Here is a 15,027-nt window from a genome sequence, read left to right on the forward strand (position 1 = left end):
AACATGTCTGACATTTCTAAATAATACAGGGAAATAAATAGTGAACTTTACAGTATTGTCCAGGACTTTGTAAAGATCAAATAAAATTGCTTAAATCCTTTCTCGTTCACTTCAGGAACGTCTTGTTCACTAGCCGGCAGATAGGTTGGCCCAAACCTATCAGCCTTTACAGACTTTGCATTTATCACATTTTTAATTATCTGGTGCTTATTAAAATACTATCACTCAATAATACAACTAGCAATAAAAAGTATTTTTGCAAATTAAGCAATTAAACTTCAGGTATAAAGATAACTTAATTTATTCAATGGAGAAGTTGCATTAAAAGCAAGACATTTCATGGGAATTACGTAGCAGAAACTCTTTCCTGGATAGAAAAAGCAGATTTGCAATGAGCAGCTTGAATAGACTCACACGTGTCTTCTTTGTCTTTTTGTCAGCAGCATTAGCATTCGCGGGCACAGCCCCTTGGTAAACAATAGTCTTTGAAGTGCTGCTTTCCAAAGTGCTTCCATAAAAACGATAGAAAGTCTGTAGCTTTTGTATTTGTCTTCTTTCATATGGATCTTTGGATATTGCAGCAGACAAATATATTTGATGAAAAAAAAACACAGATAAATTCCACTGTGTAAGGGCTAACATTACCTTAAGTTCCTCATTGATGTAAAAGGCAAAATCCACATTTTTGAAGAGACTGGCTACTAAGACTCACCAAACTTCAACAATACTTTTTATCTGGAATATGGGCTCAAATTCAGACCACCCTAAGCACACACCAAAAGCACTACAAAACTTAACAAGCAGGACCCCAAGAAAGAAACTGTAAGCATTTGAGCAAAACAGCTGGATTTCCTATACAGTCCATGAAACTAGGCAGTTGTTCTAAAAAAGCAATTCAGATCATCAAATAGAGAACTTTGCCTCAAAAAAATAGACTGTCATCAGAACATAAAAAATACTACTACTGAAAAAAAACACGTAATGCTAGCCAATGGATGATATTGAGTACAGAAATACTTACGTACTCATCCCAAAGTATTTCTCTCCCCAAAAAATCTAAATGCTGAGTCAGTCCCTTAGTGTGAATATACATCTCAGAAGGGATCACTCTTTCTGATTTAAACAGGACTGAAGGAATGGTACACATCAACAGAGTACTCAAGTATGGCAAATACAGACTACCCTCTTCAGCTGGACAAGATATAAAACTTCAACTCTAGCATTACGGAAAAATGCTCTGGCTACTTCCCTGTGACAGTGACTGCTCTATAAATTTGCCTTTGAAACCACAGTGCGAGGAGAACTGCAAAGAACTGCAGTCAAAAAAAATGACCAGAAGGAATCCTGGCTTCAGAAAAAAAAAAAAAAAAGAAAACCATGAGCAGCACCAAAATAGCAGTAAGTAATCCATGACTTCCTGTTACCTGGTAGGTTCTTCTCAGCTTAATCCACTGTATGATGCAGTAGACGACAGTAGTATCTTTGAGTAAAAGCTTTTTGTACGTCCTGGTATGCACAGAACTATACACTTCATTTAACATAAATGTGCAAACCTAAGCTCAAAAATAAGCCTGTGGTTTGTTTTCCTTAGTGTCTCAGATGGATAAAAACTTCCAGAAAATTATGGTTCTTTTGATACAACCAACTGCTGCTTACTTCATTTACTTTGTATTTTCATGCTGTTCTTAAACGACAGGATTGGCTATGCATCCACTGTGCAAACATCTGAGTAGATTACGCATATATATTCATTAGCTTAATAAGAAATTAGCCGAACTATATATGTAAATATTAAATTGCACATACTCCCTTGTGCTTGCAGAATACTTCACAGCCCTTTTATATGTGCGTGTAAACAAACTGTAGATGTATTTGATGTACATCTGACTAGAAGTGCACATTGTATCATACTTGCCAGAGCTATTCAAGATAATACACAATCCCTGCACAAAATGCATACATTCATCAATTTAAGTGTAAGTGAACTATTGCAAATGTTCTAGCTTGATAAGTATTTATGCAGATGTGAATATTTCCTGAAATGACAAGTCATTCTCCAAAACTGTGATTACTTTGACAATATGGCTCTAGCCAACACAGGTTTGTGAGCTTTGATAGTTCTTACCCTCAGCAGCGCGCTGAGCTCTCTCGTATTCCTCACTCAGAGGTTTTCCAGAATGCCAGTGACAAAGTTCATCAAATTCTTTGCGTGTTATTAGGGAAGTAATTGCAGGATCATTGCTGAAACATACGAACATTAATCAGACTAGAAATTTTAAGAGTTTTCTGACATCTAATATTCATTTTAGAAAATGGGTATTATCAAAATAATAATGAAGCCAAAAGCCAACACACAATTTAATTCCTCTCTAAATATAGTATGTCAAAATATTTTCAATTTTTCAGAAAGAATTATTAACAATAAAAGTAAAATCCCACTTTCAAAGTACCTTCATTCAGCTTACACAACTGACAAAAATCCTTTAAAAGATGCCTAAGTTTTCATCTAGTGGATAAAAAAAATACTCATTGTGCAGCAGTGAACCCACTTCCATAAGTAGCAGGGCAAGACAAATGTTCATGATTTTTTATTCAGTATTTTTCTTTTCTTTCACTAGAATCAGTTTCAACTTCTGGTACTAAACTAGGTCCTTCAAACAGAAATTGTACACAAGAACAGCAATTTCAGTGTGTAGAATAAGAATAGTCAGACTGTAATGCAACCAAATAACCACATGAGAAAATATGTAGATACTGACTCTTACTTTTGTTCTGAACTTTTTGTTAATATTTAAATTAGCACATATACATGTGGAATCTCATTGTGCCACATATGTCTACAAATTGAGCATAATATGAATGTAAAAAGTAGTAGAGTAGAAAATAAGCAAATATAATCTTATTTCTTTATTACAGAAGTTATATACCTACCTTTCTAAAACAGGTAGACTTTTCAAAACATCTCCTGCATACTCTTCAACAAGATCACATTTCAGTGGGATTAGTCCAACGTGAGGAATTTCTTCTTCACATTCTTTACACCATAAAAAATGTTAATTCTGCTTAATTACATTTATATATATAAAATTGCATGTCATATTTTGAAATTTCTGTCAAGCAAAATTTTAAATGAGAGTTGATCAAGGAAAACATGCTAAGCAGTAAGCAGAGGTTTACTAGTCCCACAACATGGGGTCTACAGTGGTGTTTGAATGTCTCCCATAAGGCCTGCTCAGACTTACTTTAGCATCAGTTACCAGCTTTGCTAACGAGGTCAAAGGAAGCAGGAGAGGAGCCACAAAGCCCAGATTACGTTTGTGAATCAGGATACAATCATATTACTACTCCCAAAGTTTTACTGATAATAAAGATAATTCTGCAAACTCTCTATTTTGTGGAGTTGTTAGTACCTCTAAAAAATCGCTGTTTCTGTTCAAGAAATAGCTGTGAGGTATTTCGTACTGGGAAAGCACCTCCAAAATCATATTTCACAGCCAACTTGTTTACAGTATCCCATAAAAAACGGTATTCTTTCTCTATGTCTTTTCCCAGCTTTTTTTGAAACTTTAAACCTGCACAGAGGAAAAGAAAAAAGAAAAAGATGCTCTACAATTAAGGGCTCTACAATTAAGGTTTCCACAGACAAAACCTACCTATTCTGTTGAATAGAATCAATCAAACCTATTCCAAGGTCCTTGGACGTTAAAACCAACTATAAAAACTGAATGTGTGACATACTATTAATAGGTCATAATATATATAACTAGGTGTGCTGAAAAAAAATAATTTGCAAAGAACATCAGATTTAGACTGTCTATGGAAGTACACAAGCTCTCCATGGAAAAAAGCATGTCTCTCCTCTTTTGAAAGGCAAATCAGAAATTTATTTTCAGAGCCTAATAAATACTAAAGACAATTACGCAGTTTTCAATACTTCTAGTTTTTTTTATTTCCCTTAGAAAAATCCTCCAAACTTGCTTTACTGAGGTACATAGAGATGTGGTCACCTGATTCATAAAGAGAAACTTCTATCTGACTTTCAGACAGACTGCCTGTGCTCAGAGCAGAGGTTGGCAGATAAAAAGAATTACCTACAAAAAGTGTTTATTCATATCCTGTTGTTCTGTCAGCTTTTGTAATGTTTCCCCAACTCATGCATTTGTAAGAAAATGAAAGATTTTGAATCAGTCTTATTTGAAACCAAAAAAAATCTGATGTCATAGTGACATTACAGACAAACTCTAGTCCCCATTCTGACTGTGCTCCACTAAGACAAAATTAAATGGATAAGAAGCTGGCTAAAAATAACAAACAAGTTGAGACTACCCAGTAACAGTGATACAGAGCTCTTACTACCTATGCTGTGTTACTCTGCCTTTGCAGAACCACAAGTGACTTACAACACGGGAAAGTATCCTCAATAAATACTGCTGAGACATGCTTGAATTAATGATTTTCTGCACTCACCTCTGAGCAAAATGTTTCCCTGTTATTCTATCAAGTTGATCCATTTTTATACCTGATAATCAGGAAATTATGCTAATATGTGCTTGTGCAAACATTTTTATTTTCATCTTGCATCTTAATGAATTTAGAAATACAAAACGACAAATACCTTTACAGTCTTCTGTCTCATAGTAAAGTGCAAGGTTTCTGAGCAGTGAGTTATCACTTAAGTCAGGCAGATAGGTTAAATCCAATTTCCAATTGTTCATATCACTTAGACATTTCAGAACAAAATGTGCACAAAGCTCATGCTGTTAAACCAAACCAAAAAAACTTATAGCGACTTTTTCATATGAGGGGATCAAAGCATCTGAAAAGTAAGGTTAACTACCTCAAATTTTATGGACAAGGAAGATAACACAAATTACGTGACCTCTTGATGGCATAATTTTAGCTAACAGACTTCACTGCTCTCCTTTACTATATAAATAACTAAATTTAACATAAAGACCTGCCATCAGCATTTCTGTATGGGGTGAAACCAAAAGGTCTGCCTAGCCCAGCACACTGTCACTAAGGCTTGCCAACAGTAGGTGCCTAAAGAAGAGGTCAAATATACAGGCATATTCTTAACATTCTCATAGCCCAAGTGATTTGTGGTTTCCTGAACCAGAATGAGACTCTTTCCAGCAGATACATAATATCCTTTGGTCTTATCAGAGGACTAAGTACCATATAAAGACAATGGAAAAGTGAAATGATGATTGCACCTGATGACAGTGGAAGTAAGACAGTGCTACACGTACCATTTTTATTAATGGCAAAACTCTCTCAGTCCAACATGATTTGATGACCCTCATTTGAGCTCTCTGTGAAAGAGGCATATGAATAAGAAAAACCACTGTGAGACACTGCATTCTACAGAGGTCAGCTGCTTCCTCTGGAGATAGTGGTTTACTTTCTCTCTGTTGAGAAATGACAAATAAAAAGATAAAATTACATTCTTTATCAAAATAGTTGCATCCATCTTTACTTCATTTAACTCAGTGATTCTCACTTTATTAAAGCAACTAATGACTTTTATATATTCATAGATGAATTATGCATTATAATTTCTTCTGGACGTATCTAGTTTGAAATGTACATTTTTTGCATTATCAGTGATAATGCAAAAAAAATCTCTTTTTAAAGAGACTATTAAAATCAAGGCAAATTTAAAAACAGCTGTGAGTATGTCTGGCTAGAAATGGTATCAGTTTAAGAGAGAGAGAGAGAGTTAATATCTCGATAAAGACTTGTACTCTCTTGTCAACTGCACAGCAAAAAAATCTGCATAGAAAAGAAGCTGTGCTAACACAAGGAGATGAGCCATACCAGAGAAGTAACTGTTACATAGTCCAGTGAGTATGTTCTTCATACAGTATCTTAGGTATGTTAATTTAATGAAAATATAAGGCGTACAGAATGGTTACAAATATTGTGTGCACCTGGAAGGAATTTTTTTTTTCCTTTTTTTTGTTAAATGCTACTATAAAAGCTACTATGCTACTGTATGTAAGGAAAGGAAAAATGATGAGAACTACTGCCTCCTAAGGTAAAACATTCCATGGAGATAGTCACTCCTAAGGTGAAACAGTTCCCTGGAAATAGTCACTTCTGTAGGAGGCAAAGATAGGTCATGCTCCTTTTTAGAGAAGCTGTGGCCACAGTAATCCTGTAAATCAAACCACTTATGGAGAGCAATCACAAAAGAAGCTGCTAAGCCTCTCCAACTTCGGATTCAGAGACAGCTATCTCTTCTGTTAGCAAAATGCACGTGCTGAATGCACTGAGAAGGTAGTTAAAAAAATACTTACTGTTTTGGATGGCTTCTTCCGTGTTCCCATGAAAGTGTTTGCATTTTTACACATATTGCTGTAGATTTTTAATAACACTGCACAAGCAAGGACACAGACCACACGCCTAATGTCAGATCCTTTCGGCCATAGTTGTTTCAAGAGAAGAATAGTCTGGCCTACCTGCATTCAAAATGTTAACAGAATATTGTTACAATAAAAATTACAAAAAGATGCATCAATCTTTCTCAAAGAGAGAAATAGAGGGGGGGGGGGGGGGGAGGGAGAGAGAGAGAGAGAGAGAGAGAGGAGAGAGAGAGAGAGAGGGAGAGAGAGAGAGAGAGAGAGAGGGAGAGAGGGAGAGAGGGAGAGAGAGAGATACCTCTGTTTTTATTCCTTGCAGGTTCATCTCGAGCTGTCCATACAGACGCAGGGATGTTGCTGTGTCCCTGACCACAGCTTCACAGGCAAGTCGCATGTTTTTTTCCTGCTAAGAAGTACCAAAGTCACAAAGTTACACAAGAAAAATCAACAGATACAATGTGTCCTGGAATATTAGCCATACTGTTCTGGATGTCCTACAGACAGGAAACAAATATATATCTACATTTTTATATATAAGATACATATAGATATAATTATATAAAAGATACATATAGATATAATTATACATGTATTTTATTATTATAAAATATATAAACTGTACTTGTGTGTGTTTGATTTTTTTTAACCTCCAAATCTCAGTCTACAGGGAACACTCCTAAATAAAATTCTATTAAACATCACATATAGTCCTGCCTGGTATATTACATGACAACTAACACAGGGCTACTAAAATTATAGGAAAGGTTGCATTTGAGATTAGTGAGCTTTTTGACATATCTTAAGTGATTATGAACAGGGATGTCAAAAGGGAACCTCAAAAAAAATTTTAAAAGGGACACAGGAACTTGTGCTTCAGTAGATAAAAGATGAAACACTAGAGGATTTTATACTGTATATTTAACATAACTTTCAGTAGGAATAAAAAGCTGTCTTTTAATGGAAAATACAAAAGATTAAAACATTGAGAGTTCAAGTCAGTGACCCTATAAAGAACTTACAATATAAGCTTAGATAAATACCTTAGCTACCCTAAAACAGCATGTGAAATTTAAGGACACTATGGTTTAATTCTGCTATTGTTACTTAACATGGAGCGATCCCACTGTTTTCAGCTGGACACTGGCATTACACAGTTAAATTTAGGGAGGATTGAACCACTCATTATTGAACGGAATATTCAAATCCTCAGTGCAGCCTGATCACTTAAGCATTAAGCAGACTGGCAATGCTCTGGGTCTGTCACAATGCTTTCCATCCTCTGCCAGGAGAGCTCTCCCCAAAATCCAGATAGAGCTGAGTGGTACAGGCTGAAATGACACTATGAAGAATGAGGCAGGCATTTGTCAATAGTCATACCAGCTAAAGATTTCAACAGCATTACATGAAAGGTACACAAAATGAGCTGTGTATCAGTGCTTTATAATTTCAATATGTAAAATCTAATATCACATTAAGATCTCTCAAATACGTTAGGTTTTTATAAATGTAACCCTGTGATTGCAAACCCACAAAGAAGTTGTGTAATTTACCCTTTGAAAGAATAATCTGTGGTTCCCCAAACTCTGAAGATGATATCCATAAACTCTAAGAATATCATATTCCTGTCCTGAAGTGAGCACGACATTGATCTTCTTCGACAAGGAATGAGCAATAAAGATGAATAAATACTCTGTTTGAAGAGAGGTCAGTCCTATGTCAGATATGATGATGAAATAAGGATAGCTATTCTTCAGGAAAATCTCCCATTCTGCTGATAAACAATTGGAAAACTCTGTATGAACACTGATGTCTGTGTTATGCTTCAGGTGTTCTATTAATGCAACACGCAGGAAAAGAAAACGGGGATATGCAAAGTACATCTGTTCCGCATCCTGTTGAAAACAAAAACAACGTAATTACTCAGTTACATTCCCAAAAGCAACATTCAAATTTAAGTACTGTGCATGCACATATTCAAATTCTATTTATAATTTGTATGTCATACTGCTATTTTATTTCACATACCATATTGTATATATATATATATATATATATGTAAAATATGTATGTATATAAATAAATGAAACTATGTCAAAAAAAAATCTAGTTGTAAAATCAGGTCTCAAAAGTTAATAAGAGAATAACATTTCCAACGAAAATCTAATTGGGCTATTTGGTAACTGCCTGTTATAGTATTTTTCATTTTATGACAATGCTTCTTTCTGTTTGAAAAAAAGAAACCAAGAGATGCAGCAGATAAACTGTACTACTTTTGATCCATATTTTGTGAAGCTGAAAATAGCCCAAAAAGAAATAATCGCTTTCACAGATCTGTAATGTGCTGATGCATGCCCTCTGTGCCCACTTGGTCACCCTCCTGCAATCACTGCCTGACAATCACTGCATTAAATGTGCTCCAGAGCTTTGCAGCTGAACCATGACATAGACTGACCCAAGGAAAAAGCTTTCTACTCCTTTTGTTTGCAAAAGACAGAGGCCATTGTGCCTTTTGAGTTGTTTTCCTATTTAAGGTATAGGAAAGGGATGAATGACCAGCAAACAAAGGCTTTAAAAGCTGTTATATAGAGGAGGAAGCACTGCAGAATAGTTGTGATAGTAGGCCATCCCCAGCAGTAAGTTGCACTGAGTTTATTAAGTATGATTACTACCCATTTCCATGCCCCCCTACATTATGTTCCAATCTACTACTTTGCTTCCATAATACTACCAGTCTTCTTAATATTTTTTCCATGACAAGACCAACAAAGCTATTAATTTTTAAGTAAGCTTAAATATGTTTATAGAATTCAAAGTATGCATGATTCAATGAAAGCATTCTTAAAATCTCATACAGGACAATGTGGACTTTGTATTCCTTAAACATTAATGGTTACTTGTGCAGAAAAAAAAAAAAAAAAAAAGATGCAAATTATAATGAACATCACAAATTCCTCCTTATTTGTGGATACAGTGAACAGATCATTTCCTAAAGTGGATTACAATCAAACAATCCCTTTTGAGGAAGTGTAGTAGTTTAAATAGCAAAATGTTATTTGTTCAGTACCTTGAAGAAAACAATGACATATTTTGCTCCTTTTTCAGTGAAGTCCTGCAGAAAGCATTCGACTCGGTAAAAGAAGGTTAGATATTCTGTTTCCTTGCATAAACACATAAGAAGCAAAGAATCTCCATCTATCACAAAAAACTCAGACTCAGCGAAGTCCTTTAATAGACTGACATAACTGAAAAAAAGGGAAAATAGCGTGTATATAATACTACTCCCAAAAAGTTACCGATATAGGACAGGAGTTTTCTTACTAATAGATTTTAAAGTAAACATTTTGCTTAATTAAATCAACTACATATTAAATACCTAAGTAAAATGGATAGCAAGCCATTTTTCTTGGATCTAAAGTCAGTCATAAATAGTTTGCAATCCTTTCAATTACTGAACATATTACTATTGTCTTCGCTACAATTCTGGATACTTTTGTAGCATGTGAGGCTTCTGCAACTTCTGTGGCAGCTCTCGCTCATGTCTGCTTATCCAGGTGCTGCTCTCTGTTCTATAAAACAAATATCCCACAGGAGACAGCCACAAAACAGATTTTGAGAGCACTCCTGACTGTTAGCCGAAGCTATGCAAATCTCTCTTACATATTTAAATTATCTTCTATTTATTAATACTAATCTCTAGCATGTCTGCTCTAGAACATGGAGAAGACACTTCACTGCCAGTGTGAACTACGCTATTTTTAATCCTTTTCCATATCAAGCAGGGAAAGGAAGTAGAAGCTGGAGATGTGGAAGATTACGTAGAAGAAAACATGTACAGAAGATGTAGCAGGTACATATGAAAGGGAAAACTGTGGAAAATAAAGTAAATGCCGTAACATTAGCAGCCTTAATACAGGAGACAAAATATGCTCAGAATGCTATAAAGCATACTGGAAACTCTGAAAAAATACAATTGCAGATTAGATCCCAAAACCTGCAAATAATCCTTATACTTTGAGTAGACATTCTGTGATATTAAGAGGTTTCCTTCACGTGGCTATGTTGCCTGGTTTTCAATAAATCTAGGTTACAAACACACAGCTTCTCTGAGCAATGTCTTTTTAGCTCAAAGAAAGCTTTTTTAAATTATATTTTTTTCAGTGAACCCCAATGCACTTACTCAGCTTTTGATAGAGATGTCCAAATATGTACATTCAATCTATCCAGAAATCCATGCCGGTTTATTCTTTCTAAAATAATTAGAATAAATCAGAAACTTTTAAATTTATTATTTTTATTTGTAGAACCAAAAAGCCAAAGCACACGATACTATAATAGATACTATAAAACTATAGGAAGCCAGAGACACCAGCACAAGCTAATAGTATCTCCTCACCCCTTCGGCGATCACGACTATCCGGGAGAACTCTGAAATCCTTGCATTCAGTTTGTGACGCCTGCTGTGTCGCTTCTTCGCTGTTTGAGGTACTATAAAAGTTAGTGTCATCTGTGTCTTCTTTTTCTCCGACTTCCATTTCTTTAAGCATCTGTGTAATGGCTATTTCTTTATCACTGGTATCATTCTCATAATCCTTTGCACTTCCACTCCCTACATCTTCCTTTTTAAACTGTTGCATTAACCCTATTCTAGCACTGGCCATAAACTCAGAGTTTTCAACACCACTGTAACTCTTGCTGGCATCATCAGTAACCACCTTCCCAAGATCAGCTTCTGCAGAGTCCATCATCGATCTCGTTTCTACTACCTAAAAAAGAAAACTCTACGTAGTTAAAAGGTAATTTTGGGGAAATACGGCTTTTACACTCGAGCCATTAACTACTTCATAGCTACACTGGAATAAAATGAAGAAAAATTGGAAACCATTTTATGGACATTTTGGAGACATTTTTACTTTCAAATTAGTAATTACTTTTACGAAGTATACGAAACACATCATCTTCTGTCTTTGTTAAAGTTTGCCAAGGGAAAGCAACATCCTTGTTGGGTACTTTGCATCAAAGAACCTTTATTGGGGTGGGGGAGGTGGAGGGAGATGAGTTGGACATGATTTGTTATTTTGGCTATATCTACAAGCTGTGCTCCATGGCATCCCCATTTCCTGGGCCAAGAGACTTGAATCAACACTGTTCCTTTTAGTCATCTCTCAGACTGACCACATCTTTATCACACAGGGCTTTCAGTGGTCACAGTTTGGCACCAATTTGGCTTTTCTTGAGCAAAAGAACAACAGAAAGCTTGGGATAACCCTACTATTTCCCCGCCACTTCAACTCAATTCTTCTACACTCACAGCACAGTTTTCCCCACCTTCCACTCAAGTAATAGGTTCATGCAGTATTTATCACTGAAATATTTGCCACTGCAATATCCATATGCCTTAAATACTATTCTCTTTGCATTTCTCGAGACCATTTCATCTTCAGATGACACTGTACAGCAACTGATACGAAACTCTTTACAAATTGAAAAAAAATGTCTTTCTATGTCTTTTCAAGTTCCTTAGAACTTATTTTTAGTCTTACATATTTTCTTATGGAAAGAAAAAAGAACAAAAATACGGCCTCCATTTTTCAGATTTCATTGACTCAATCCAAAACTAAGCTGAAATTCGCATTTGGATATTCAGCTTGCATTAGCTAAAATCCCTAAGAAATTAAGTTGCAGGAAAAGGAAACAAAATACACTCATATAAACTACTTGTAAAATACTGTACACACAGAATGCTATATTATACTGGTGTGCTTATGGTAACTTTAGAGCTGAACTTTAATGGTAACTTTAGAGTTGAACTCCAAAGCCTGTTTTCATTAAATGTAACCCATTTATATACATACAGACACATAAAGCTCACCTTTATTTAGCATTTTGCATACATATTTCATGTCAAGGCATAAAAAAGCTTTAAACTGTTCTGAATTTTATTATTTAAATTGAAAATGTTTTATCAAAGGCTTGAGATGCTTTTCTTGAATGAATGCATGCTAAAATTGTCACTGGCCTAGGAAACTGTCATCCCTGTGCCAGCAAGTAGCTAACTGAATGTTACTTCACATACCTGAACACAGAAAACCAGCTAGGAACGCAGAACTATACCTGCACATGCTCATGTATCGGCCATTATATTTCCTGTCCAAAAAAAAAAAAAACACATAACCTAAAAGCTTTGCCATGACGCTTTTTTGCAATACATTCCAACACCGCAAGTGTCTGGGCCATGGGATGGACAGGAACCAACCTCAGTCCAAGCAGCAACCCAACCACAACCTCGATCTAGTTGGCACTACCATCCAAAAGCCCCAACTCTAAACTCAACCCAAAATCCCACCCCAAACCTAGCCCTAACCACACTCCCACCCCACCGCAGGACCTACCTGCCTCCACAGCCCGCTTTGCTGCCTGGCCTCCGGCCACCACTCCTTTATGTTCCCGCTGCCAGGCCACTCCCGCTGCCACCGCAGCCAGCACCAACTCGCCCGCTTTCGCTTTCTGCTTTCGGTTTCTGCTTTCTGTTTCTGTTCCCCATGCGCCCTGGCCGCCAGGTTTGCTTTCAATTCTGAGGAAACAGCTGCTCCTGCTGCCTCGGAAAGCTACCAGAAACTGCTGAGGGGGAAAAAGTCAGTCCCAAACATCACCTAGGGAAATAATGAACAGGGAAAGCTTTGAGACACAGAGCTACCAGAAAACTGGGTCCCTAATTACAATACCACCACCCTCAGCTACTATTTTTACAAGCCTGTTTTCTTTAAGTTGGCAACTTAATGTTGGAAGGTGCAGCCTGTAAATGAGGAGTTTGCTCTGGGCTGCCCCCAAGATTTAACTATCCTCAGCTTCACCAGGGCCCAAGGCACCACCCTGCAGGGTTGCTGCAGCCAGGGATGCACGAGTCCAGACACGGGGGGAAGTGACACAGCAGGCGCCCACCACAGCCACCACATAACTCCCTCCAAAGCGACCCAGTAACGGAGCTTCTCACCTGCTGAGCACCACTGTGGGCTGAGCACCTGGGGACCTGCTGATGCCCACAATGCTGTTATTGACCAGAGACCAGAAGGGTGGCCCATCAGGGGCAAGGGGCAATCCTTGTACCTAAACGTAGAGCTCCCATATATATACATATATACACATGCACACACATATATATATATTCAGTTGTTTTATTTCCATCTTGACTATAGTTTTAGTTTTCTGGTAACCTCTTGTCTTAAAATATTCTCATACTTGACAAATGATGATCTCTCAAGTTCAGTGCAGTTACCCCCAGAATCCAAAACAATCCTGGATGCCTCTCCAGTGTCACAGCTACAATAGCTGCCTTTAAGATCTCCCTACAAAACAATGACGAAAGGGAAAGAGAGAGGCTTCAGATGAGGAGCTGAAACAGCCATTCTTTCAAAAACATTCAAGATGATCAAAGCAGTTTTGATCATCAAGCAGTTTGCAGAAACCATCTGGTACAGAAAAAAAAACTGCCGCAGAAGTTATTTTTAATTTGAGACACCTAATTTGGACCTGTCAGTAGTCACCTATATCTAAGCTAAACTTTCACCTTCAAAATAAATCTCTTTATGCAGGCATTTACAGATACGCTCAGTATCTTTTTTAAACATACTCTTTAAAATGAAGCACTCGGTGCAAATCAGAAGTCTCGACAAGACTTTTTCTTGGAGAAAGGTAAAGTTCTTAAATCATTAGTCTCTGGTCAACTTGAGGGAATAACCATGTTTTTCTGTTCAGTTAGAGTACTGTAATGTTAGCTAATCTTTTATCTCGGAAGTTATTGAACTTTGGACAGCCTCTGCCAGAACGTAGGTTTCAATGTACACAGGAGCTGATACACTGTGTGTGTGTCGCAGGGAGGGTCTAAAATTCTGCCACCATTAGGAAGAAAGAGCAACTGATTAAGACTACAGCTTTAAGTCTAAGCTTCTTTTCTACTTAAATTCTAATTTTCATAATCTGTGCATCAACTATGTCAGGGATTTAGTCCTAAATTCTACACACATGGTGAACAGACTAGTACATGTTTGAATGGGATGAATTTTTGATCCAAAAACTAAATTGTGTATGTTTTCATTTCATTAACTTTACTGTACCAACATGAAGTACAGAAAAGAGTGATAAGAAGTTGGGAAATGTTTTGAGTATTTTGAACGCAGTAACAAATGTTAAGCTGTAAGGAACTTTCTATTTATTTGATCTCTTAATACCAGTGGCAGCTAGTCTTTCCTTGGAAAAATCTATGCCCATGAGCCAATCCGATAAAAGGTGTTTCTTTGCTCATACTCTAAATAGTTAGGCCATAATGCTACTCCAGGCCTACTGGAGGAAGGTTGATGCAAAGATGGACTTAGTAAAGAAATAAAGACACCAGCATCCTAATTCATAAGTGAAGTATTCCCATGAACAAGGTTAAGCTTGAATTATTTCATTCAAGCTATCTTAAATATTCAAGTAGCTGAAATTAATTAGACGTTTAAAATGATTTACTAGTTTTTGGTCCAAAGTATAAATACATTGTCATGGCCAGCAAAGCCATCAGCTAAATAATGGTCATACAATCTGTCAAGTCACTACACTTCAATTCACGCAGGAAAATTCATCTGAAAGAAATAAAATTGCATTTCTTTAAGATTTTAAACATCTT

The 15,027-nt window shown here is 36.5% G+C and overlaps 1 protein-coding gene across 1 annotated transcript in view; it reads right to left on the reverse strand.

Moving 5' to 3' along the window:
• The window catches only part of DDX60 (DExD/H-box helicase 60), a 34,692-nt gene extending 23,568 nt beyond the window's left edge, over positions 1–11,124 (reverse strand). Inside the window, exons 1-12 of the mRNA XM_088528134.1 lie at positions 10,759–11,124; positions 10,543–10,612; positions 9,430–9,607; positions 7,916–8,257; positions 6,664–6,771; positions 6,303–6,464; positions 5,253–5,411; positions 4,616–4,757; positions 3,411–3,572; positions 2,932–3,034; positions 2,128–2,241; positions 415–580 (exon numbers count right to left, since the gene is read on the reverse strand). Of these exons, the coding sequence (XP_088384260.1) occupies positions 415–580; positions 2,128–2,241; positions 2,932–3,034; positions 3,411–3,572; positions 4,616–4,757; positions 5,253–5,411; positions 6,303–6,464; positions 6,664–6,771; positions 7,916–8,257; positions 9,430–9,607; positions 10,543–10,612; positions 10,759–11,110 (2,058 nt within the window). The 5' untranslated portion in view covers positions 11,111–11,124. The remainder of the gene's footprint in view (positions 1–414; positions 581–2,127; positions 2,242–2,931; positions 3,035–3,410; positions 3,573–4,615; positions 4,758–5,252; positions 5,412–6,302; positions 6,465–6,663; positions 6,772–7,915; positions 8,258–9,429; positions 9,608–10,542; positions 10,613–10,758) is intronic.
• Between the last annotated feature and the right edge of the window lie 3,903 nt (positions 11,125–15,027).

The sequence above is a fragment of the Tinamus guttatus genome, unplaced genomic scaffold, assembly GCF_059628265.1.
Source record: "Tinamus guttatus ecotype Peru unplaced genomic scaffold, ASM5962826v1 Tinamus_guttatus_pri_ptg000301l, whole genome shotgun sequence".
Classification (NCBI taxonomy): domain Eukaryota; kingdom Metazoa; phylum Chordata; class Aves; order Tinamiformes; family Tinamidae; genus Tinamus; species Tinamus guttatus.